Source organism: Nicotiana tabacum, chromosome 19, assembly GCF_000715075.1.
Source record: "Nicotiana tabacum cultivar K326 chromosome 19, ASM71507v2, whole genome shotgun sequence".
NCBI lineage: Eukaryota > Viridiplantae > Streptophyta > Magnoliopsida > Solanales > Solanaceae > Nicotiana > Nicotiana tabacum.
Window position 1 is genome coordinate 106,349,915 of NC_134098.1, and position 23,720 is coordinate 106,373,634.

General features: G+C 37.9%; 3 protein-coding genes and 1 long non-coding RNA gene across 5 annotated transcripts; 2 read left to right on the forward strand and 2 right to left on the reverse strand.

Moving 5' to 3' along the window:
• Nucleotides 1-1,163: 1,163 nt before the first annotated feature.
• Nucleotides 1,164-4,120, reverse strand: LOC107803432 (uncharacterized). Its single transcript, XM_016627148.1, has 5 exons — nt 3,972-4,120; nt 2,651-2,883; nt 2,225-2,492; nt 1,468-2,018; nt 1,164-1,354 (listed from the first exon to the last, which is right to left on the reverse strand). Exons 1-5 carry the CDS (start codon nt 4,118-4,120, stop codon nt 1,164-1,166), a joined length of 1,392 nt encoding a protein of 463 aa, XP_016482634.1.
• LOC107803433 (uncharacterized) lies at nt 4,109-7,990 on the forward strand. 2 transcript variants are annotated; one of them, XM_016627149.2, is made up of 5 exons: nt 4,109-4,230; nt 4,336-4,421; nt 4,624-4,725; nt 4,881-6,839; nt 7,431-7,990. In XM_016627149.2, the coding sequence occupies exons 4-5, from the start codon at nt 4,910-4,912 to the stop codon at nt 7,565-7,567; spliced, it is 2,067 nt and encodes a 688-aa protein (XP_016482635.1). In that variant the 5' UTR covers nt 4,109-4,230; nt 4,336-4,421; nt 4,624-4,725; nt 4,881-4,909; the 3' UTR covers nt 7,568-7,990. The 2 variants fall into 2 exon arrangements, with proteins under 2 accessions (XP_016482635.1, XP_075094482.1); XM_075238381.1 differs by having other exon boundaries at nt 4,125-4,421.
• Nucleotides 6,634-9,890, reverse strand: LOC107803434 (uncharacterized). The gene is made up of 3 exons (XR_001652026.2): nt 9,755-9,890; nt 7,274-7,341; nt 6,634-6,773 (listed from the first exon to the last, which is right to left on the reverse strand). It is a non-coding gene; the product is annotated as an uncharacterized LOC107803434 (long non-coding RNA).
• A 10,747-nt stretch (nt 9,891-20,637) lies between these two features.
• On the forward strand, nt 20,638-21,647 carry LOC107794141 (uncharacterized). The gene is made up of 3 exons (XM_016616610.2): nt 20,638-20,699; nt 20,783-21,118; nt 21,414-21,647. Exons 2-3 carry the CDS (start codon nt 20,811-20,813, stop codon nt 21,430-21,432), a joined length of 327 nt encoding a protein of 108 aa, XP_016472096.1. The 5' UTR covers nt 20,638-20,699; nt 20,783-20,810; the 3' UTR covers nt 21,433-21,647.
• Nucleotides 21,648-23,720: the final 2,073 nt, after the last annotated feature.

Sequence of the window (23,720 nt, forward strand, 5' to 3'; positions counted from 1 at the left end):
TTATAAATATTTCATTATAGGAGACAGTCTTTATTCAAATTAGCAACACAATTACACCTCAACTATAATTCTCCAGAAGAGAACAAATATAACTCCATATCTTAAACTACAGATTATCTTCAACAGTACTCAGGAAAAATAATTTTTGTGACTGTATCAATTTTTATTTCCTTTTGGGAGCATTCTTACAAGATCTTTTGTTATGCCCTTCTAGTTTGTAGTTGCCACATGAAACCTTGTACTTCTTTGCATTTACTTCATCATATGGTTTGTATCTTTATTTTTGAGGTCTCCCTGGCTGTCTTTTCCCAGTAGGTGGCATTACAACTTCTTCAGCTATATGTTGTGGCACATTCCATTTGCTTTCGTCAGGCAGCGGGTCTACTGGTATTTTATAGTATGCAAAAGGCTTTCCCTCGTGTAATAAGGAGAACAATAGTTTTCATAAGACTTGTTCATGTGCCTCAAAGCCGCCAAAGCATGTGCACAAGGAAGTTCATCAAGCTGGAATTGTCCACAACTACATCTTTTGTTTTGAAGGCAAACAATGAAGCGCTCCACACCATCTATCACAATATGGATGTCATCTGTGGAAGCCCTCACTTACAATTTCATTACAAACACACAACAAGTTGTCAGCAACATATACAAAATAACTACAATTATACAATACTTTATCTACAATTAACAGTATATATTTAGTTTGATGGAATCAATAATCTGATGTTACTGGCTATAGCTTACTCTCATCTTCTGCGATAATGTCCTGTTGTCCTCCAACTCTTTGTTGTATTTTTTTCCAAGGTATGTGAACGTACCCTTTGCTTTCAATAACTTTTCATTAGTCCAACGTTCAAAAAGAGTCCTCATGTACTCTAATAGTTCTACTACGGGCAGTTCTCTTGCATCTTTTGTTACCCATTCAATGGCTCTGCAATATTTGATATCACCGTCCATGTTCTGTTCACCGTAGCATGTACCCGAGACCATCTGTGATAGCCAATATCGTATAGGTATGCTTTAACACACGTGTCGATCTTTTCAATCTGTGATATTCTTTCATTAAATTCATCAAGCATGTATGATCGTGCCGTGGCAAAGTACAATTCGCTTAACTTTAGATGACCCTTCTTGAACTTTGACCTTACATTTGTCCAGATATGCTACATGCAAGCATAATATGGCATGCCGGTATAAACAGTAGATGTTGCCTTCAAGATACTCTCATTCTGGTCCGAAACAACCCACATATTTGGTTTTTCACCATACGCATGTTTGAATTGTTCAAAAAACCACGTCCATGATGCGTCATTTTCTAAATCAAAAACAGCGTATGCCAGTGGTAATATGCTACCTATTACACAGGTAGCAAAAAGAAATTCAATTTCTGTAATAAAACTTGAGAGTATAAAAATACATACTGAAAAATAACTTTATAACAATATTTCTACAATTAATCTACAATACCTGCTGCATCCATTGTGCTAGTTGTTAACATTATTCTCATATATGCTGACTTCAAGAAGGTGCCATCAACTACTACAACTGGCCTACAATACTCCCAGCCCTTGATGGACGTACTAAGTGCAACAAATGCGTACAAGAAACAATCATCTTCAGTCTTTTGCAATTTAACTACCGACCCTGGATAAGTCTTCTCCAGAATATACAAATAACTTGGCAAGCGACTGTAGGAATCAGCAGGATGACCTCTCAAAAATTTCAAAGTCTTTTCCTTTGCTCTACAAGCTTGCATGTATGTTAAGTTCATACCATATTCTGACAACATATTAGTTTGTATGTCTTTTGGTGTGTATATTGTCTTAGGATCCGCATATTTTGGTATAACCATGCTACCAACTACCATGGCAGTAGGTCTGCATTGTATGTATGTATTGTCCATCAAAGAGCATGTGTGCAAGCTGTTGAATTTTTGAATCTTGAACAATGCTGATTCGTTTATGCTGGTGGACTTGAAGTGCCATGTATAATTGTCCCCAACACATACGAGACAGTAGCTACAGAATAAAAATAATTTAAAAAATGTGATGAAAAATATAGCTACAAAATAAGAGGCTGCTTAAGCACAAAAATCTTATATTAAACAATTTATATACAAAAAAATTACAAATTATATAAAATTTATATACAAAGAAACTACAAATTAGACAAAAAAATTACAAATTAAACAAAAATATGAATTTGACAATTGAACCGTTCTTACCTTCTTGCGCTAGACCTTTTCACCCTAAATTGAAACCTATTCATGACAGAATAGTGCTTCATTGCACTGACAATTATTTGCTTGTCTTGGTAGACTTGGCCTACTTCAATAACATTTGACGTATGTTTTGTTATGATAATACTTTCATATTGCACAATCGCCGGAGATGTTGGCCTATCAATCAACTTCATTGTTCTTGATACTTCTCCAATTTTGTCACAATTGCTTGACAATTGAACCACGTTAGACATACGATAATCAGATAAACCTGCACTCAATTAAAAGTATCTACAATTCAGACCTACATTGTAGATAGGTTGTAGTAAAATTATAGAACACGTGAAATTGAATACTTCAATAGACATAACAGTTGAACTACATTTGTTATGTAGTATCATTGTATATATGTTGTAAAAAAAATATCACCACTGAAAAAACAGAGTAAACCTACAATTGTGCTCGAATTAGAGATATTGCATTCCAAATCGAAATCACGCACTGTTATACACAGCGGATACATTCCTAAGCTTTTGTTTTCCTTTTTCGTCTCCATGTATACTCGAACTCCCAAATTGTTCCAAATTTCCATTGGAGGACAGCGTTCGTTGATAGTGTATTTGATTTCGATGAATTTTTTGAGGTATCGATCATTAGATGCTCTGCAATTGCAGAATTCAATTGACTATAATTTGAATCCTTGTTGACTACAATTCCATCAACATTAAAATCTTTGTATCTCCCAATGCTATTCCAGTGACCATTTAGCTGAAGCATAATCACTAATTTTGACATTATATCGCGAAATTCAATACAATTGTAGATAATTATTTGCAAAAAAAATTTCAAAACCTTCGCTTATGGAAAACTAGAGGAAACATAGAAAATCAGAGAATAGAACTTGATTATGGTGCGATGATAATCAGAGAAAATCGGCGTAATAGCAGGATTCTACAAATACATTGACTTGATTAATGTGCGATGATTGCGTCAGTAAAATCTCTGAAGAATCCTAGGCGATCCCAAAATCCCGCGTCTAAAAAAGGAAGGCTACTGCAAAAAGGATTCTAGTTTAAATAAATGCATATATTTTGTAGATAAAACTTGTTTAGGTCGGATAAATAACTAAACGTGGACATTTTTGGTAATAAAGTTTCAATTAGTGTATAGGAACGAAAAAAAAACCCTATTACATAACCTAATGTTTAGAATTGGTATGGGTGGATCTACCTCTTGAGCAACAGAAGCAAAAGCATTTACTTTCTTATACTCGAATAATATAAACAACCAATCGACTATGCATCAATCTCAAATAAGTTATATCTATGTGAATCATTCATATGATTCCATTTTACTCAGAGGAACTAACAATATATTTGAATTTATCCGAAATACTTACTTATATTAAGTTATGCCTATTGTCACAATATTAAGTTGAAGCAGTGAAACTCCTCAACCCCCTTGTCCTCAAACATAAAATCCTTCATCTACCTTTCTGTCATTTGGGAGATAAAACCGTTTAAAATGCCATTTGCATGCGTTAATTTTTTGCGTTTTAACATTACCTATCCCCTTTTTCTTTCCCTCCTTTTCATTTTTTTTTCTCTCGGTATCCTAGTACGGTTGTTATTATCTTTGAGCTTGCAAAGAAACAAACTTTAAAAAGCTTTTAGATGAATTAATTATAGGTGTCGATAAGTTCTAAGATTGTTGAAAGAGGTATTGCGATTAACGATATAGAAAATGATACCTTTCACATATTACAAACTCGAAAATGTCAACGGCACGTAATGGAATATACAGCTTTGCCGGCCTAAAACGTGCATTTTGGCACAAGCAAAAACTAGTAGAGAATCTGCCAAGTGTTGGGCCATCAACAAGTTCCTCTTTCAAAACCATTTCTTACTTTATTTTCTTAGTTTCTGCAATATTTCTGAAAATTCTAAGAGAGCTTGATTGCCGCCCCGTGATCTCATTGTCATAGCTATGCAATCAAGTTCTTCATTCTGGTATCAAATTTGCTTGCTGAAAGCTCAAATTAAATCCAATACAAAACCTTTACAATTTCCAATTTTTCAATTTTGGTAACAAGTTTAATTGCCTTGCGAAGACAGATATTCATAAAGGTTTACAAGATTCCTTATTGCATTGGGAGAAATAACGTGAGAAAAGAGCATGACGAAGCCAAGCCACTAGTAGAGTAAGTCGTTTATTGCAACCAATTATAAATTGTTTGAGGCTCATTTTCAATTAACCTTTAACGTTTTACTAATATTTTCATGTTTGCTCTATAGCTTTCTTAAAAAATATACTGCTGCTGGTATACATTTCAAGATCGCCATCTTTTCCCCTTTTATCTTTAGGGAGGTTTGATATCTATTTTTTGGCCTACGGTTCCTCAGGTGGTGATTCAAGAACTCGACGATGCAATTTGGAATTTGATGTTTAATCAAGGGTAACTTAGATCTCCCATAGGTTTGTCGGAACCCCATTTCAAATTCTTGGTAAGCTATTCCATGTAGCTGTTTCTTTTTCCCCTTTTCCCCCGAAATACATGTGATATTCATATGTTGAGGCAATAATTTATAATTCTTTATTACCAGAGTGATACTCGTAACTGAGATGTAGTTGACTGATTGATTGATATGCTAATGACCAGATCAATCTCTGCTTTATATATGTCCAAGCATGCCGGCGCTGGAGGAATTCAGGCAGATAGGAGAGGTAATTGGGAGTCTTAAAGCTCTAATGGTTTTCAAAGATGACATACAAATAAATCAGAAACAATGTTGCTTGTTGGTGGATATGCTAAAATGTGCCTACAAGACAATTGCAGAAACCATGAAACAGAACTTGAGGTTTGAAGAGAAGAATATCAAATGGAAAATTATTGAGAACCCCTTAAAAGAGCTTCTCAGGGTATTCAAAGAAGCAGAGCAGTACATCAAGCAATCTCTCGAAATGAAGGATTTCTGGGCAAAAGCCATAGTTCTTTACAAGAATACGGATTCGGTTGAATTTCACATCCACAATTTGCTCTGTTGCGTGCCAATTGTCATTGAGGCCATAGAAATAGCAGGAGAGATTTCAGGTAGTAACCATGATGAGATACAGAAGAAGAGATTCATTTACTCAATGAAATATCAGAAAGAGTGTAAAGACCCAAGAATTTTCCAATGGAAATTCGGAAAGCAGTATCTGGTTTCCCAAAAGTTCTGCGAAAGGGTAAGCTTAGTTTGGAATGAAGACAAGTGGATATTGCAGAATAAAATTCGCGGGAAGAAGAAGAATTCAGGTTCATGTACTTTGACAAAGCATGAGCTACGAGTAGCTGATGTCCTCTTGAGGAACTTAAACGAGACAGAGACAGAGAATGAGCATAAACTCTTACCTAGCTCAGTTCTTGTAAATTCAAAGGATTACCAGGTAAGAAGGCGGTTAGGTGGTGGAAGCCAATACAAGGAGATCCAATGGTTGGGGGAAACCTTCTGTTTAAGGCATTTGTTTGGAGATATTAAGCCCCTGATTCCAGAGATCACTCAAGAACTGTGCCTCTCTCATCCAAATATAATGCACATCTCCTGTGGTTTTACTGATGATGAAAAGAGAGAGTGTTTCTTAATCATGGAACTTATGAACAAAGATTTATCTAGTTACATCAAAGAGATCTGTGGACCAAGAAAGCGCGTACCATTTTCTCTACCAGTTGCAATTGATTTACTGCTTCAGATTGCAAGAGGCATGGAATACCTCCACTCAAAGAAAGTATATCATGGTGAACTGAGTCCTTCCAACATCCTTGTCAAGGCGAGGAACATAACTACAGAAGGGTACTTACATGCAAAGGTTTGTGGATTTGGCTCATCTTGTTCTATCAAGCTTCCTCAGAAAGCTCATGTGAGTCAAAATAATGGGACGCTCCCCTTCATTTGGTTTGCCCCAGAAGTCCTAGCTGAACAAGAGCAGACGGGGGATGGAGGGAGCATCAAGTATACTGAGAAGTCTGATGTGTACAGTTTTGGGATGATATGTTTTGAGGTATTAACAGGGAAAGTTCCATTTGAAGATAGCCATCTACAAGGAGACAAAATGAGTAGAAATATAAGGGCAGGAGAGAGGCCATTATTCCCATTTCACTCACCAAAATATGTGACAAGCTTGACAAAGAAGTGTTGGCATACTGATCCATATCAGCGACCAAGTTTCTCATCCATTTGCAGGGTTCTCCGCTACGTAAAGAGATTCTTGGTGATGAATCCTGAACACGGCCAACAAGATTCACCATTGCCACCAGTAGACTACGGCGAGATTGAAGCTGCCATCTTAAGGAGCTTCCCCTTTTTAGGAAATTCTGAATCTGATCCTCAGCCTGTCACACAGATACCATTCCAGATGTTTGCATACAGGGTGACTGAGAAAGAAAAGTCGAGCACAAGTCACAGAGACATAAATTCTGAATCAGGAAGTGATGGAGCTTCAGCATGTGGGGATGACCCTGTAACAGCAGATGATCCACTTCCATCACCAACCGAAAAGAAGAATATTGCATCTCCTGAGATTTTGAGCAAGAGACTTTCAATTAGGAAACCTGCAGATATCAAAGTGAGCAAGCAACCAGGTAGGATTTCTTGGCTCAAAACCTATATCATGTAGCTTTAATCTTCCTTTTCTTAAAGGCTACTTTAACTTGTTCCTAAATTTTAAAGAAAGTCGACTGCCTAACAGAAACTCTTCGACACTGGTAACAGCATATAATCCTATTTTTATTGTTATTTGCTCCTTACAAGCAACAAATCCCCAAAATAAGTTTTCATTCGCTAAAACCTGATGAGGAGTATGGTAGATGTAAAGTAATCATGTTAAAAATTTCTTATATCATAGTTAAAATGATATCATCTTTGATCCTTTACATAGATATAAATCTGTTAGGATTCTTAGCAGTACCATAAGATATGAGCAACCACAGCATCCACTTATGAACTTCAGTAACAGAGTATTGCCAGAACAAGAATGATTCTAAGAGAACAACCTACAAATTGATGTATGTCATACCCTGTGAAATGATTGTAGAGTAGCCAGCCAGCATCTTCACTTCCCTTATCCAAAACTATTAGTGCAAGCTACAAAAGAAAAAGAGAATGATTCCAATTATGCAGTTTCCATATTGCTTTTCATTGTCTCAAGCATCATCATGAGATCATTGTTCCAGGAACACCAAGGGGACGGTCGATAAGACCTCCACAAATACGCACTATAAGGCAGAATTCTGAAAGTCAGCTAATGCTGATGAACAGCCCAAGAATAAGGAGATCATCTGGCCATGCATCAGATTCGGAGCTTCCTTAACTAGTTTCCAAATTATCCACATTTTACAAGACATTCTGATCCAACCCGATCAACAAATAACATGGTTGCGGTCTAAGATATTCATTATTGTTACTTGTTTTGTGTAATATATGCCACCCTAGTGTCTCATATAGGGAAGGGACTGGCAGTTCAGAACAGCGGCATTCAGAGGCTCCTCATTGATCCCCATTTGTCAGATTAGATTTACAACCCTGAATTGTGTAAGATTTGAAAGGGTTCTAAGAGGCAATTGAGCTCCCTCATTCAGCTTGCAGGAAGTATTTAGGAGCCATTCAGACAATTTTGGAGAAATTTTTTGCTTTCGAGAAAAAAGTTGGACAGTTGTAGTTTTAAAAAGTTATGAGTGTTTTGTGAGTGCAAAAAGGTTTTTGGTTCTAAAAGTATCATTGATGCCTCCTTAGACTTGTCTCCTGATTCGGTGTGCCTTCCATTTGCTTTCTAGCAAAGAGAACGAAAATGGCACATCATATTAGCGTTGTGCTCCTTGAGCTGCATATATCAGTTATCCTTAAGGTGCATGAAGAAGAGATCAACTACCATATTAACGTAAATATCATTTTGTATAGAACTGTAAGAAATGCTAGAGCAAAATGAATCTACGGAGATAAGATATTGACATAAAAAAGAAATGCACACACATTGCCCTCCCCTTTATCCTTACCTTTTATATTCTTCTGTGGATGTGTGATTGGACTTAAAAGGAAAAGGAAGAGTCCACACTGAATGAACGCTTTTCTGTTTGTTTAGGAAGAAGCATTTTTGGAAAACATGAGTCCTATATATATGACCATTCTAAAAAGATAATATTTACATTTATGTTTTTTTTTTCAATGAGTCTTTCGTGAAATAGAATTCTAATTATTTAAATGACGAGTTTGAAGCAAATGATTCTATTTCAACTACTGATGAGTTGGTTTACTTTTCTGTATTAATTTGTCAAATATTCACCTCGAAATATGACTACAGAAACTGACTTCATCAGTGAAATATCCATTACATAAATGCAACGGAATTTGAAGGTTCGTGTTGCGTGATTGTGGCTGATTCCAAATCGCGAGAAGCCAGACAATCCATTCTCGCTTGACTTGCTTATGCGAGATGAAAAGGTATCGTATAATCCTTTTTGTTAGATTCATTTGATGGTGAAGAAATTGACCTTTTAAAGCAAACTGAGTACATGAGAAGTCTAGCCTGCTCCTTGGGACCTTGCTTAAAATGGTCCACCATCAACTACATCTAGCAGAAAGGATTAAAAGATACTTTTTATCATGCAGAAACAATTCAAGCGAGAATAGATTGTCTGGCTTCTCGTGATCCAGAATCTGCCACAATCGCACAATACAAACCTTCAAGTTCCATTGCATCTTGGATGGATATTTCGCTGATGAAGTTAGCTTTTGTAGCCATATGTTTAAGTGAATGTTTGACAAACAGAAAAGTAAATAAAACTAAGACAAATTAACTCAAATAGCCGGCGGATGTATAATATATACATAATTATATATAATCAATGTATAATTTATGTATACCGGCTAGAAAAAGTAAAGATTGAATCTGACGGGCTATTTGTGTAACAATCCCTAAAACTAAACCAGCTCGTCAGAAGTTGAAACTACATCATTTGCTTCAAACTCGTCTTTTAAAGAATTAGGATTCTATTTCATGTAAGACTCCTTGAAGAAAAAAAAGTAGATGTAAACCTTTATCTTACTAGAATTGTCATGTATATAGATCTCATGCTTTTTAAAAATTAGTTCTTCCTAAAAAGTCGAAAAGCGTTTATTGAGTTACTCAAATTTTGAAATAGGATCATCATGCGACTCTTTGATAAACTTGTGTATCCTGAAATGTTCAAATTAGCCTCTAATCTTATACTCTCTGAGTATGAAGATCACAAGAACGGCCTTACTTGTTGCGCGCGCACACACAGCACTATCTTCTTTGTTTTAAAGGAGTTGGAGGCAGAATCAAGTCGGAAAGATTTTCTGAAACTAACATTCCACTTGAGGAAACAAAATCCAGAAGGACGTGATACCCTAATCAGACGCTAGTTCATATCATAACATCACGATAGGAAAAAAAAAAAACATAAATTTGAGAAGGTGAAACGTTATAGCAATAAAATTAGTCCCAGAAAATCAAGAATCCGTGAAATAAAGCTCAAACCTTTAAACCAAAATGCACGAAAATAGTCCAGATCAAACAAACAAAGCAAGCAGCAATCTCGAAGAGTAGAAGCTTTTTAATTCTTAGCTGAAGGAGTCCAGAACCAAAATATGCTTTGGAAGAACCAAAAAATTGGGGGGGGGGGGAGAAACGGATAAGTATAGCGCACCAACAGCGGTGTTTGACTATTTACGCGTTTGGTAAACACTCAAATAAAATAAGCCATAAGTCATAAACTGATCACCTCTAACTTATGACTTTTCAGCTTATAAGCACTTTTAGTTTAACCAATACTTTTACTAGTTTATCCTTAATAATATTTTCTAATTCACAAAATACTTATTTCAAAATAAATTTCTTGACTTTCTCTTCATTCCATATTCGTTATTAATTCTTTTCTTTACAAAGAAATTTATAATTTATAATTTTTTGAAAAACATTCAAGGGTATTTTAGTCATTTTAATAAAAAATAGCTTATCAGCACTTTTTAATCAAACACATCAACTGCTTATTATCAATTTCAGCACTTCTATCCAAACACGTAAATGCTTATTTTAAAAATCAGTTTCAGCACTTAAAAAAAAATTCAGCACTACAAGCTTATCAGCTATTTACAATCAGCTAATCCAAACGGGCTCTAAATAAGCGCGCTATAAACCAGAAGCTTCAATGAATAACGCATCTTTTTAATGCGCTATGTCCCTTTCACGTCCCTCTTTCTTCTTTCTGGGAAACGCTGATAAAACAAATTTAATGCACAAAGAGTGAAGCAGAGTGTTGGGTGGTGCAATGGTTAAAGACTAGATGTAAAGTTGGTTTTGGCCTTAAGATTCAAGTTTCAATTCCTTCCACCGACAACATTATATTTTCCTATTTCTTTTCATTATTTGGTTCAAATATTTATAATTATTTTTTAATGTAATTAAAATAATTTCATATTTATTAGAAAATTATGATTTTTGAATTCATTTAAAGTAAAAAAAAAAAAAAGAGAAGCCTTTTATTATTTCGTTAAAAAATCTACCAATATTTTTAATAGTTGTTATTTTGTATTTAGAATATCCATAATTCTAATTTGAAAAAAATTATAAATACTTTAACCAAATAATGAAAAGAAATGACAAATGAAAAGAAATAGGAAAACAAGAAATTGTTGGTGGAAGGAATTGAACCTTGGACCTCAAGGCCAAAATCAACTTCACATCTAGCTTTTAACCATTGCATTGCCCAAAACTCTGCTTCTCTTTTTGTACATTAGATTCGTCTTATCAGCGTTTTCCACAAAGAAGAAAGAGGGACGTGAAAGGGACATAGCGCATTAAAAAGATGCGTTATACATCGAAGCTTCTGGTTTTGGGAGTATAACTGTCACGACCCGAAATTTTTTACCGACAGGACCATGATAGCGCCTAATATTTCACTTGCCAGGCAAGCCAACGTTAGAGAATCATTAAACCAATTCCTTATTTTCATTCATTAAGTAACAATAATTAACTAAAATAAAATATAATAAGTGCGAAATATCATAAAAACTATATTAATTACTACCACCCGGATCTGGAGTCACAATTCACGAGCATTCTAGAATTTACTACAAGTAATAGTCTGAAAGAAATACAACTATCTGAATAAAAGAAATAGTAGAACAGAAATGATAGACGGGGACTTCAAGATCTGTGGACGCCGACAGATCTACCTTGAGTCTCCGGACAGCGGACCAATAGCAAAATCTCGATCAACCAGAGCCGGCATCAAAATCTGCACAGAAAGTGCAAAGTGCAGCATAAGTACAACTAACCCCATGTACTGGTAAGTGTCGAGCCTAACCTCGATGAAGTTCTCCACTATACCCATGTTCCGTAGAACCTCATGACAGCTGTCAAGATACTCCTGGGGGTCCTCTGAAGGGGCACCACTGAAGTGAACAGGAAAGAGCTTGGTAAACCTGTCCAATCTCCATAAAGCCTCAGAAGACATAGCTGGCCCATCTCCGACCTGTGCCGCAATAACCGGCTGAACTAATCCGACTGGCTGAGCTGCCGGGTCGCCTGCTCTTACTTGGGACCAGTTCTCTCAGCTCTTCATAGAGAAGTTTCTGCCTATCATATTGAGGGAGGAGCGTCGCCGTCAGTTTGAGCGTCTCCAGCAGGGCGGTATGACGGTTACTCAGTATAAGACCTATTTTGTAGATTTGGCCTGTCATGCCATTCTTCTGCTTCCCACCGAGAGAGAGAGAGAGAGAGGGTGAGGAGGTTTATTGATGGACTTGCTCAGCCTATCAGATTGCAGATAGCTAAGGAGATTGGGAGTGAGATTTCTTTTCAGGCGGCTGCTAATGTCGCCAGATGAGTCGAGATGGTAATTACTCAGGGAGGTCAGGGGTCTGACAAGAGGCCTCGTCATTCATGTGAGTTCAGCGGTGCCTCATCTAGAGGCAGGAGTACTTTTGGTAGAGGCTATCCTCCCAGGCCATTTCATTCATCGCTCCGGGCATCCCACGGTGCCTCAGGTGGTCGTGGCCCTCAGATGCATTATTCCGACCAGCTAGCCTACAGTGCACCACCAGCTCCTATTTGTGCACCTCCACTCCAGAGTTATCAGGGTGGTTATTCAGGTCGACAGGGTCAGTTTCAGGGTCAGCAATCACAGCAGCCGAGGTTATGTTATACTTGTGGTGATCCGAGGCACATTGCCAGATTTTGCCCTCGGGCAACGGCAGCACACAGCATCAGAGTTCTCGTGCCATGGTTCCGGCACCAGTTGCTGCACCACCTACTCAGCCAGCCAGAGGCAGGGGTCAGGCAGCCAGAGGTAGGGGCCAGACAGTTAGAGGTGGAGGTCAGGTCGTTAGAGGTAAAGACCAGCCAGCTAGAGGCCATCCCAGGGACGTAGTTCAGGGTGGTGGGGGCCAGCCCCGGTGTTATGCTTTCCCAGCCAGGCCTGAGGCTAAGTCATCTGACGTTGTTATCATAGGTACTGTTTCAGTTTGCAGTAGAGATGCTTCAGTTCTATTTGATCCGGGATCTACTTACTCCTATGTGTCATCCTATTTTGCTTCCTATTTGGTTGTACCCCGTGATTCCTTGAGTGCTCATGTATATGTTTCCACGCCAGTGGGAGATGCTATTATTGTAGGTCGTGTTTATCGTTCATGTGTGGTCACCATTGGGAGTCTTGAGACTCATGTAGATCTTCTACTTCTCGACATGGTTGATTTTGATGTCATACTGGGTATGGATTGGCTGTCATCTTATCATGCTATATTAGATTATCACGCCAAGACGGTGACCTTAGCCTTGTAGGGGTTGCCTCGATTAGAGTGGAGAGGGAATCTCGGCCATTCTACCAGCAGGGTTATCTCTTACGTAAAGGCTCGGCATATGGTCGAGAAGGGGTGTCTAGCTTATTTGGCTTATGTCCGCAATTCTAGTGCGGAGGTTCCTTCCATAGATTCGGTTCCGGTTGTTCGTGAGTTTCCAGAGGTGTTTCCTGCAGACCTGCCGGGGATGCCAACCGACAGGGATATTAATTTCTGCATTGATTTGGCTCCGGGCACTCAGCCTATTTCTATTCCGCCATATTGCATGGCCCCGCTATAGTTGAAAGAATTGAAGGAGCAGTTGCAAGATTTGCTTGATAAGGGCTTCATTAGACCTAGTGTCTCGCCCTGGGGTGCACCTGTGTTGTTTGTGAAGAAGAAAGATGGATCGATGAGGATGTGTATAGATTATCGACAGTTAAACAAAGTCACCATCAAGAATAAAAATCCATTTGCCGAGGATTGATGATTTATTTGATCAGCTTCAAGGTGCCAAGGTGTTTTCAAAAATTGATTTGAGATCTGGCTACCATTAGTTGAGGATTAGGGCATCCGATGTTCCTAAGACAGCTTTTCGAACTCGGCATGGGCATTATGAGTTTTTAGTGATGTTATTTGGGCTGACAAATACCCCAGCAGCCTTCATGGATTTGATAAACTGGGTGTTCAAACCCTACTTGGATTCCTTTGTGGTTGTGTTTATTGATGATATCTTGATTTACTCCCATAGTCGAGAGGAGCATGAGCAGCATCTTCGGATCATTCTTCAGACTCTGAAAGACAACCAGTTATATGCTAAATTCTCAAAATGCGAGTTTTGGTTGAGATCGGTTGCTTTCTTGGGTCACGTTGTGTCAGCAAAGGGTATTCAGGTGGATCCTAAGAAGATTGAGGCAGTCCAAAACTGTCCTAGACCCACATCAGCTACAGAGATTCGTAGTTTTCTAGGTTTGGCAGGCTATTACCATCGATTTATGGAGGGGTTTTCATCTATAGTAGCCCCGTTGACCAGATTGACCCAGAAGGGTGCCCCGTTCAGGTGGTCAGACGAGTGTGAAGCAAGCTTTCAGTAGCTCAAGACAGCCTTGACTACGGCACTGGTATTGGTGTTACCCACAGGTTCAGGATCTTATATAATATATTGTGACGCATCTCGTATTGGTCTGGGTGCAGTATTGATGCAGGGTGGCAAGGTTATTGCATATGCATCACGGCAGCTGAAGGTTCACGAGAAGAATTACCATGTTCATGATCTAGAGCTGGCAGCCATTGTTCACGCGCTGAGGATTTGGAGGCACTATCTTTATGGCGTGCCATATGAGGTATCCAGTGATCATCGGAGCTTGCAGTATTTGTTCAAGCAGAAGAAACTCAATTTGAGGCAGAGGAGGTGGCTGGAGCTATTGAAAGACTATGATATCACTATATTGTATCATACCGGGAAGGCCAATGTGGTGGCCGATGCTTTAAGTAGAAAGTCAGTCAGTATGGGTAGCTTTGCATATATTCCAGTTGGTGAGAGACTGCTTGCATTGGATGTTTAGGCCTTGGCCAACCAATTCGTGAAGTTAGATGTTTCTGAGCCCAACCGTGTTCTAGCTTGTACAGTTGCTCGGTCTTCTTTATTTGAGCGTATCAGAGATCGGCAAGATGACAATCCTCATTTACTTGTCTTTAGAGACACAGTGCGGCACAGTGATGCCAAGCAGGTTACTGTTGGAGATGACGGAGTTTTGAGGATGCAGGGTCGTATTTGTGTGCCTAATGTGGATGGACTTCGTGAGTTAATCCTTGAGGAGTCCCACAGTTCCCGGTATTCTATTCATCCGGGCGCCACCAAGATGTATCAAGACTTGAGGCAGCATTATTGGTGGAGGCGAATGAAGAAGGACATAGTTGTCTATGTAACTCGATGCCTAAATTGCCAGCAGGTGAAGTGTGAGCATCATAGACCTGGTGATTTACTTCAGAGGTTAGATATTCCCGAGTGAAAGTGGGAGCATATCACTATGGACTTTGTTGTTGGACTCCCACGGACTCAGAGAAGGTTCGATGCAATTTGGGTTATTATGGATAGGCTGACTAAGTCAGCTCATTTCATTCTTGTGGCAGTTACCTATTCCTCGAAGCGATTGGCAGAGATTTATATTCGTGAGATCGTCCGTCTTCACGGTGTGCCCATGTCTATCATTTCTGATCGAGGTACACAGTTTACCTCGCACTTTTGGAGGGCAGTTCAGCGTGAGTTGGGTACGCGGGTTGAGTTGAGCACAGCATTTCACCCTCAGACAGACGGGCAGTCCAAGCGTACTATTCAGATCTTGGAGGATATGCTCTGCGCCTGTGTTATTGACTTTGGAGGTTCTTGGGATCAGTTTTTGCTGTTAGAAGAGTTTGCCTACAATAACAGCTACCAGTCGAACATTTAGATGGCTCTCTATGAGGCATTATATGGTAGGTGGTGTAGATCGCCAGTTGGGTGGTTCGAGCCGGGGGAGGCGCGGTTATTGGGTACAGATTTAGTTCAGAAGGCCTTGGACAAGGTCAAGATTATACAGGATCGACTTCGTACAGCTCAGTCCAGGCAAAAGAGTTATGATGACCGTAAAGTTCGTAATATTGCATTCATGGTTGGAGAAAGAATATTGCTTCGGGTATCGCCCATGAAGGGTGTTATGAGATTTGGGAAGAAGGGCAAGTTGAGCCCTAGGTATATCGGTCATTTGAGATCCTCGAGAGTGTGGGGGAGGTAGCTTATCGACTTGCGTTGCCTCCAGGGTTATCCTCAGTTCATCCGGTATTCCATGTGTCTATGTTCTAGAAATATCATGGTGACCCGTCCCACGTATTAGATTTTAGCTCTGTCCAGTTGGACAGGGATTTGACTTACGAGGAGGAACCGATGGCCATTCTAGACCGGCAGGTTCGTCAGTTGAGGTCAAAGAGTTACCCTTCAGTTCGAGTGCAGTGGAGAGGTCAGCCTATTGAGGCAGCTACTTGGGAGTCCGAGTCCAATATGTGAAGTAGATATCCCCACCTTTTCACCAGCCCAGGTATTTTTCTATGTCCGTTCGAGGATGAACGGTTGTTTTAGAGGTGGAGAATGTGATGACCCAAAAGGTCATCTTATATTTTAGAACTCGAATCGGTACTCTTAAGCCTTTACAATATCATTTTTACCCTCCTCAATTTGCGTGCGCAGTCTAGGCAGGTTTCCAGAAAGCTTTTATGTTGAAAACTAATGAAAATAAGAATTATTACCTTAAAGTTAATTTTAGTTGACTTCGGCCAATATTTTTAGTAAACGGGTCCGGATCCGTGCTTTGACGGTCCTGGTGGATCCGTATTGAATTATGGGACCTGGACGTATGCCCGGAATCGAATTTGGAGGTCCCTAGCTTGAGTTATGAATTTTTAATGATAATTAAAAGTTTGGAAATTATTTATTTTTAAGAATTGATTGATATTTGGCATTGTTAGTATCGGGTCCGTATTTTGGTTTCGGAGCCCGGTACAGGTTCATTGCGATATTTAAGACATATCTGTGAAATTTGGTGAGAAACGGAGTTGATTTGACGTGATTCGGACATCCAGTTGAGAAGTTATGGATTTTAAAGTGTTCTTGAGAATTTCATTTGAATTGGTGCTAAATTTAGAGTTTTAGGTGTTATTTTGGCGATTTGATCGCGCGAGCAAATTCGTATGATATTTTTAGACTTATGTGCATGTTTGGTTTGGAGCCCCGAGGGCTCGGGTGAGTTTCGGATAGGCCACGGGATGTTTTGGACTTTGGAAATCTGGTTTTTCTGCAGAATCTGTGTTCTGGCATGTCCTTCTTCGCGTTCGCGAAGGTACTCTCGCGAACGCGAAGAGTAATCCGGTGAGGCTGAGAATCTTTCATCGCGAACGCGAAGGCCTGGTCGCGAATACGAAGTGATGGGGGATTTACCCTTCGGGAACGCGACCTGCTCATCGCGAAAGAGAAGCACTTGGGGACTTGGGGGAGGGTTGGTCGTTCTTTCATCGTGAACGCGAGCAACGTCTCGCGAACGCGAATGCCAGGGGAGCGTAACCATCGCGAATGCGAGCAACGTCTCGCGAACGCGAAGGCTTGGCAGCCAGTACCCTTCGCGAATGCGATAGTGGCCTCGCGAACGCGATGCACACTATTGCCCAGTGCATAAAACAGAATCAAATACGGGTTTAAGCCATTTCTTCAATATTTTTCAAGAACCAAACGGGTAGAGGCGATTTTCAAGAGTCATTTTCTTCCCCAAAGTGTTGGTAAGTGATTCTAAACCATTTTCTTTTAATTACCCATTACATTCCTTGAATTATCAACCAAAAATCTAGAGTTTTTATGGTAGAATTAGGGGTTAGGGTAGAAAATAGGGATTTCGGGAATTTGGGGATTTAGACCTCACTTTGAGGTCAGATTCCAAAATTAATTACATATTCGGGCTCGGGGGTGAATGGGTAAAAGGATTTTAGTCCGAACCTCGGGTTTTGACCAAGCGGGCCCGGGGTCGATTTTTCTACTTTTTGGAGGAAAATTTGAGAAATTTAATTTATGCAATATAATTGATTCCATTAGCAATATTTGATATTATTTAGTCATTTTTGAATAGATACGAGTGGTTTGGAGGTGAATTCCAAAGGAAAGGCTGTGATTGAGGATTAAGTGGCCTTCAGAGCGAGGTAAGTGTTATGTCTAACCCTGACTTGAGGGAATTAGGAACCTTAGATTAATTGCTAAGTGAAATTCTTGTGAGCGACGTATATGTGAGGTGACGAGTACCTATGCGCCACCAATTTACCTGTTTTTCCACGTTTCTCTGTTTTTCTGACATTGTCTCATTCCTATGCCAAATTTCTACGTGTTATACTAGTGTTATCCAAATTATCGTTCTTATTATGTTTACAGATTTTCTGGTGATAATTGAGTTTTTATTTCAAGTTGAGATTGATATTATGGAACCAAATGTTGAAGTACGGTTTGTACTTGTTATTCTATCTCTCTATTGTTATTTATGCATTGCATTATGGTAAGGGAGAGTGTTAATGCACGAAGGGTGATGCCGTGCCATATTATGAGTGTTAATGCACGAAGGGTGATGCCGTACCATATTGTGAGTGTTAATGCACGAAGGGTGATGTCGTGCCATATTGTGAGTATTAATGCACGGAGGGTGATGTTGTGCCATATTGTGAGTGTTAATGCACGAAGGGTGATGCCGTGCCATGATATGAGAGTAAAAGTACGAAGGGTGATGCCGTGCCGTTTCTATTAATTTTATGGTGAGATTGAGAGTAAAAGCACGAAGGGTGATGCCGTGCATTTTTCTTTACTGTATTCACTATTCCTGCTGATTCATGGTATATTGACTGCTCCGGTGATCATTCTGTTGTAGTTCTTTATCTGGTATTCCCCTCAGTATGTTTTTCCCTCCCGACATTTCCTGTTTAGTTCTTCATTCCTGTTATTTGTGTATACACTGTTAAATTGTACAGGTTGATTGTAGGTGCCTTGCCTTAGCCTCGTCACTACTTCGTCGAGATTAGGCTCGACACTTACCAGTATATGGGGTATGTTGTACTGATGCTGCAGTCTGCACTTTCTGTGCAGATTTTGATACCGGCTCTGGTTGATCGAGATTTTGCTATTGGTCCGCTGTCCGGAGACTCAAGGTAGATCTGTCAGCGTCCACAGACCTTGAAGTCCCCGTCTATCATTTTTGTTCTATTGTTTCTTTTATTCAGACAGTTGTATTTCTTTCAGACTATTACTTGTAGTAAATTCTAGAATGCTCGTGAATTGTGACTTCAAATCCAGGTGATAGTAATTAATACAGTTTTTATGATATTCCGCACTTATTATATTTTATTTTAGTTAATTATTGTTACTTAATGAATAAAAATAAGGACTTGGTTTAATGATTCTCTAACGTTGGCTTGCCTGGCAAGTGAAATGTTAGGCGCCATCACGGTCCCGTCGGTGGGAAGTTTCGGGTCGTAACAATAGCGTGCTTATTTAGTGCGCTATACTATATCGTGCTTATTTAAGTTCAAGTATAGCGCGGTAAATAACCGCACTATACATATTATGGTTACCAGTTTTTTTTTCACATATTTTAGTTTTTTGAGTCCAAAAGAACCATATTTTGGTTCCGGACTCGAGCTGAAGTAGCAGTAACAGAGATAGTAAAAGGCTTGCCTGAAAACGCATACGTGGAAAAGCTCGTTAAAATCCAATATATTACTATTCAATTTTTCAGTACAAAGAAACTTGTGAGTTGCGGCCATAAATTTGCTGTATACTCTGGCATCGAGTTGGAATTAAACCAAAACACTTGCAGCTTGTTTCGGTTGTTACATGTGGTTTTATAATCTATCATATTGTATATAACGTTTGGGTAGATTCTATTATTTGCCGTAGTTTCATAATATTATACATCAACAATATGAAAAATATAAAATTATTATATAAAAAGGAAGGATAAATGATAAAATAAAATTATTTAATAATAATTAAGGGTGAGATTGAGAAAAATATATAAGGTAACGACGCGATCACACCAAATCGGTCGTTAAATAAAGTGGCACATTTCGTCGTTACGTAACGACAGAATTAACGATACGATACAATAAAATTTAAGTAACAATCAAAACAAACATCATATTTAAAGTAACAATACGATACGATACAACAGGTAACAACCGTCCAAACAAATAAAGCGAACATGTATTTCTTTCCTTTCGCCTAAGTTAGCTTAGCGATGCGCGTTGCTAGAATTTAGTAATACCTCAGTTTTAATTGATTCATGAACTGCTTATATAGAGGATTTTTTAATTTATTAGTACTATTGATAAATAATTAAATTTATTGGAAGTAAATTTGATTAATTCTAATGAAATATGATGATACATGTTGCGTTCCTATTGTGATACAAAAACTAGTACGTAGTTTCTATTTGAAATGAAAATGTTGATTTATGGCAAAGTATTGTGATTATCCCACTTGGAATGGGATAAGAAGTAGTAGTATTTGCTTCGGAACAATTTTCAAGAAGCAATTTAAAGAAAAAGTAAAACCACTCCACAAACAATAGGGAGGAGCGGCGGCAGCCACCCAAGAAACAGGAACATAAAAATTTGCCTTACATCTTCTTAAGAGAGTCTTCTTTCAAATCAAGTCTAAAAGGAGTTCCAAAAAAAAACTTCATACAGGTATTTATTCTTGCTTCAAATTAGACTAAACAAATTTTAAAGGCAAATAGATCTTGCTAGAATTATTTTTGCTTTTGTTGCATGTTTAGACTTTATCATACTCTCCCTAAAAAATTATGAATTGAGCATTGGATTAAGGGAGGCAAGAAAATAAAATAATCGAAAGGTTATGCCCTATCTATTAGCCAAACATTTGCCTATTATACAGCAATTTCTGGTTACTGTTACATCAAAAAAGGGTGGATGGTTAAAACAAAGTTGACACCATATATTAGCACCCACTGATTGTACTCCTATATATATGCAACGTCCTCCTCATTCATTTCAAATATAATTCCAAAATCTCATAACACACAACAACAAGAAAAGCATATTTTCGTTGGAAAACCAATAAGAAGGTAAAAATTTATGCATTTTGTGCTCTATTTACTTGTTGTGTTTATTGATGCACAATCAATCATTCCACTGTTTTTGCTTGCAGCAGTTATATTTGTAAAATTAGAGAAAAAATGGCTGAATCTGCAACCATGGGAATGGAGCTAGAAGAAGAGTTGGTGGATACAGAGGAAGATAATAGGGATGAGAATGCAAGGACAATATTTCTTGCAGAGCTGAATCTCATTCAAATCATCTCATTTCTTTCATTATCATCTGAAGAACTTGATTTTGAGGCAGTGGAGATTAATGAAAATGCCAAAGCTCACCAAGAACACAAAGCTGTTTCTGATCTACGTTCCAGAAAACGGGGTGGAATCAAGAAATACAAGAACATTGAACCAGAAATTCAAAGTTTCTCGACCAAGATTAGAGATCGCAGGTAAGAACCCTTAAATTGTTACTCTCTTTGGTCTCATATTATATGACAAGGAGAGTTAACCAGTTTTTTACTTCATTTGCTATCGAACTGATCAAACTGGGATGAACATGTTCCCCTCTTGCTCTATGATTCATTATTATAGACATACTTTGTTATTACTTGGTAATTCTCTCTTAGGATGTAGAGAGTACATAATTAATACAGTAAATTCGTTAGTAGTATTTCTTAAAGTTAGAAGTAGTGGTCCGTTTCCTATGTCACCAAGATGGTTTCTCTTTGTTGTTTTTTCATTCAGGCATAGTAGAAGAATGTGAAGAAAGCAACATTGACCAAAGCTAGAAGCAAGAGACGTACCAACTACCAACAGAAGGTTTTTTGTCCAGCAAGGCCATAGAAGCTAGTCAGCTACCTTAATATGTACTAGTTGAAAAACATAATTCATATTAAAGAGTAGTAGTTGAAACAAAATTGATGCATTCTCATTTCGATTTGTTAACAATGAACAAGATTTTCTCTTCTCATCCATCCTTTTTCAGCAGATCATTTGTCTTTCGTCCATTATACATAAAAACATCCAAACGACCACCTAGTTTATGAGGCAGCGATAGCATTTGGTTGAAAAATGGTAAAAAAAAAAAAACAGCTTTTCAGAACTTAGTTTGTTTTGGTTGTGTATCATGACAAACCAACTCTTCTTTCAGACTTAAAGAAAAATAATTACTAAAGTCTTTGAAAAATGAATAACTTTCTGTCACGGAGGTTTGGAGATAGAAATTAGACTTTGTACAAAATTCTTCCAACAAAACACTACTGAGCACGGAAAAAGGTAAAAATAGCACGGGCTATCCAGTTTCGGACTGGTCATTCAAAAATAGTCAGCGTTTGTCAAGTTATTGAAAAATAACCACTATTTTGCTGCAACAGATGCCGGTCCAGCATAATATACTGGAGTTTTGTGTACCTGTGTATGAACTTCCTTCCAGCATATTATGCTGGAACTCCAAAATGCGGAAAGTTACAGCATAATATACTAAAGATTCAAGCACATGTGTATGAACTTCCAGCATATTATATTGGACCGGCATACTTTGCTGAAACTCCAGTATATCATGCTGGAGTTCCAGTATACTTATGTTGGAACTCCAGTATAATATGCTGGAGTTTCAGTATACTTATGCTGGAACTCCAGTATAATATACTGGAGTATTTTCTGAATTTTGAACAGTATTTTCGTTTAGATTTATCTTTACATGAGAAAGGGCAACATTTCAATTACTTTTGAAAATGTGGCTATTTTTGAATGACCACTTATAAATCTAGCTATTTTTGAATTTCTCCCCCGGAAAAAGCAGTTCTCCATACTAGGGCTGGCAAGTGGGCCGGTCCCGGGCCTAAACGGACCAAGTGGGCCGGTCCAAACGGTCCCGGGGCCGGGCCTAAATTAAACGGGCCAAACGGGCCCGGGCCTAAACGGGCTTTTTCTAAGGACCGGCCCGAAACCGGGACCGTTTGGTCCCGGGCTAAAACGGTCCTGGGCCGCGGGCTAAACGGACTAAGTGGGCCCAATATTTTTTAAAAATAAATAAATAAATAAATAGATATTAGAGACAAAAGGATGTTAAAATAAATATCTAAGATGTATAGATATTCGAATATATATAATATATAAGATGTATATATAGTATATAAGATGTATATATAGTATATAAGATGTATATATAATATATCGATATGAGATGTGTGTATATATATATATAAGTTATATTCGATAAGCTATATATACATCTTATATACTATATATAAGATGTATATATAGTATACTATATATATTAAATGTATATATAGTATAGTATATATATTTAATATCGAATATATATATATATATATAAAAGCTATATTCGATAAGCTATATATACATCTTATATATAGTATATAAGATGTATATATAGTATAGTATATATATTAAATGTATATATAGTATAGTATATATATTAAATGTATATATAGTATATATATATATATATATAAAAGCTATATTCGATAAGCTATATATACATCTTATATACTATATATAAGATGTATATATAGTATAGTATATATATTAAATGTATATATAGTATATATATATAAGCTATATTCGATAAGCTATATATACATCTTATATACTATATATAAGATGTATATATAGTATAGTATATATATTAAATGTATATATAGTATATATATATATAAGCTATATTCGATAAGCTATATATACATCTTATATACTATATTTGTAAGAAAAAATGAAATAATGATAGGGTATTTATAGTTGAAAATAGGAAAAAAGTGTAATTATAAAAAGTTTGGGATTAAAACAAAGTTGGGTGGGGGAGGGTTAAATGGCTATTTTATAAATAGCCAACGGCTATATTTTATTTTTTTAAAAAAAATTGGGACCGTTTGGCCCGCTAAGGGATCCCGGGCCCTTGCGGGCTAAACGATCACGGGCCTGACGGGCCCAAATCACAAGACCGGCCCAGGCCCGCTAAAACCGAGCCACACAGTCCTGGCCCGTTAGCCCGTTTGGCCCGTTTGGCCCGCGGTCTCGGGCCGGTCCCGG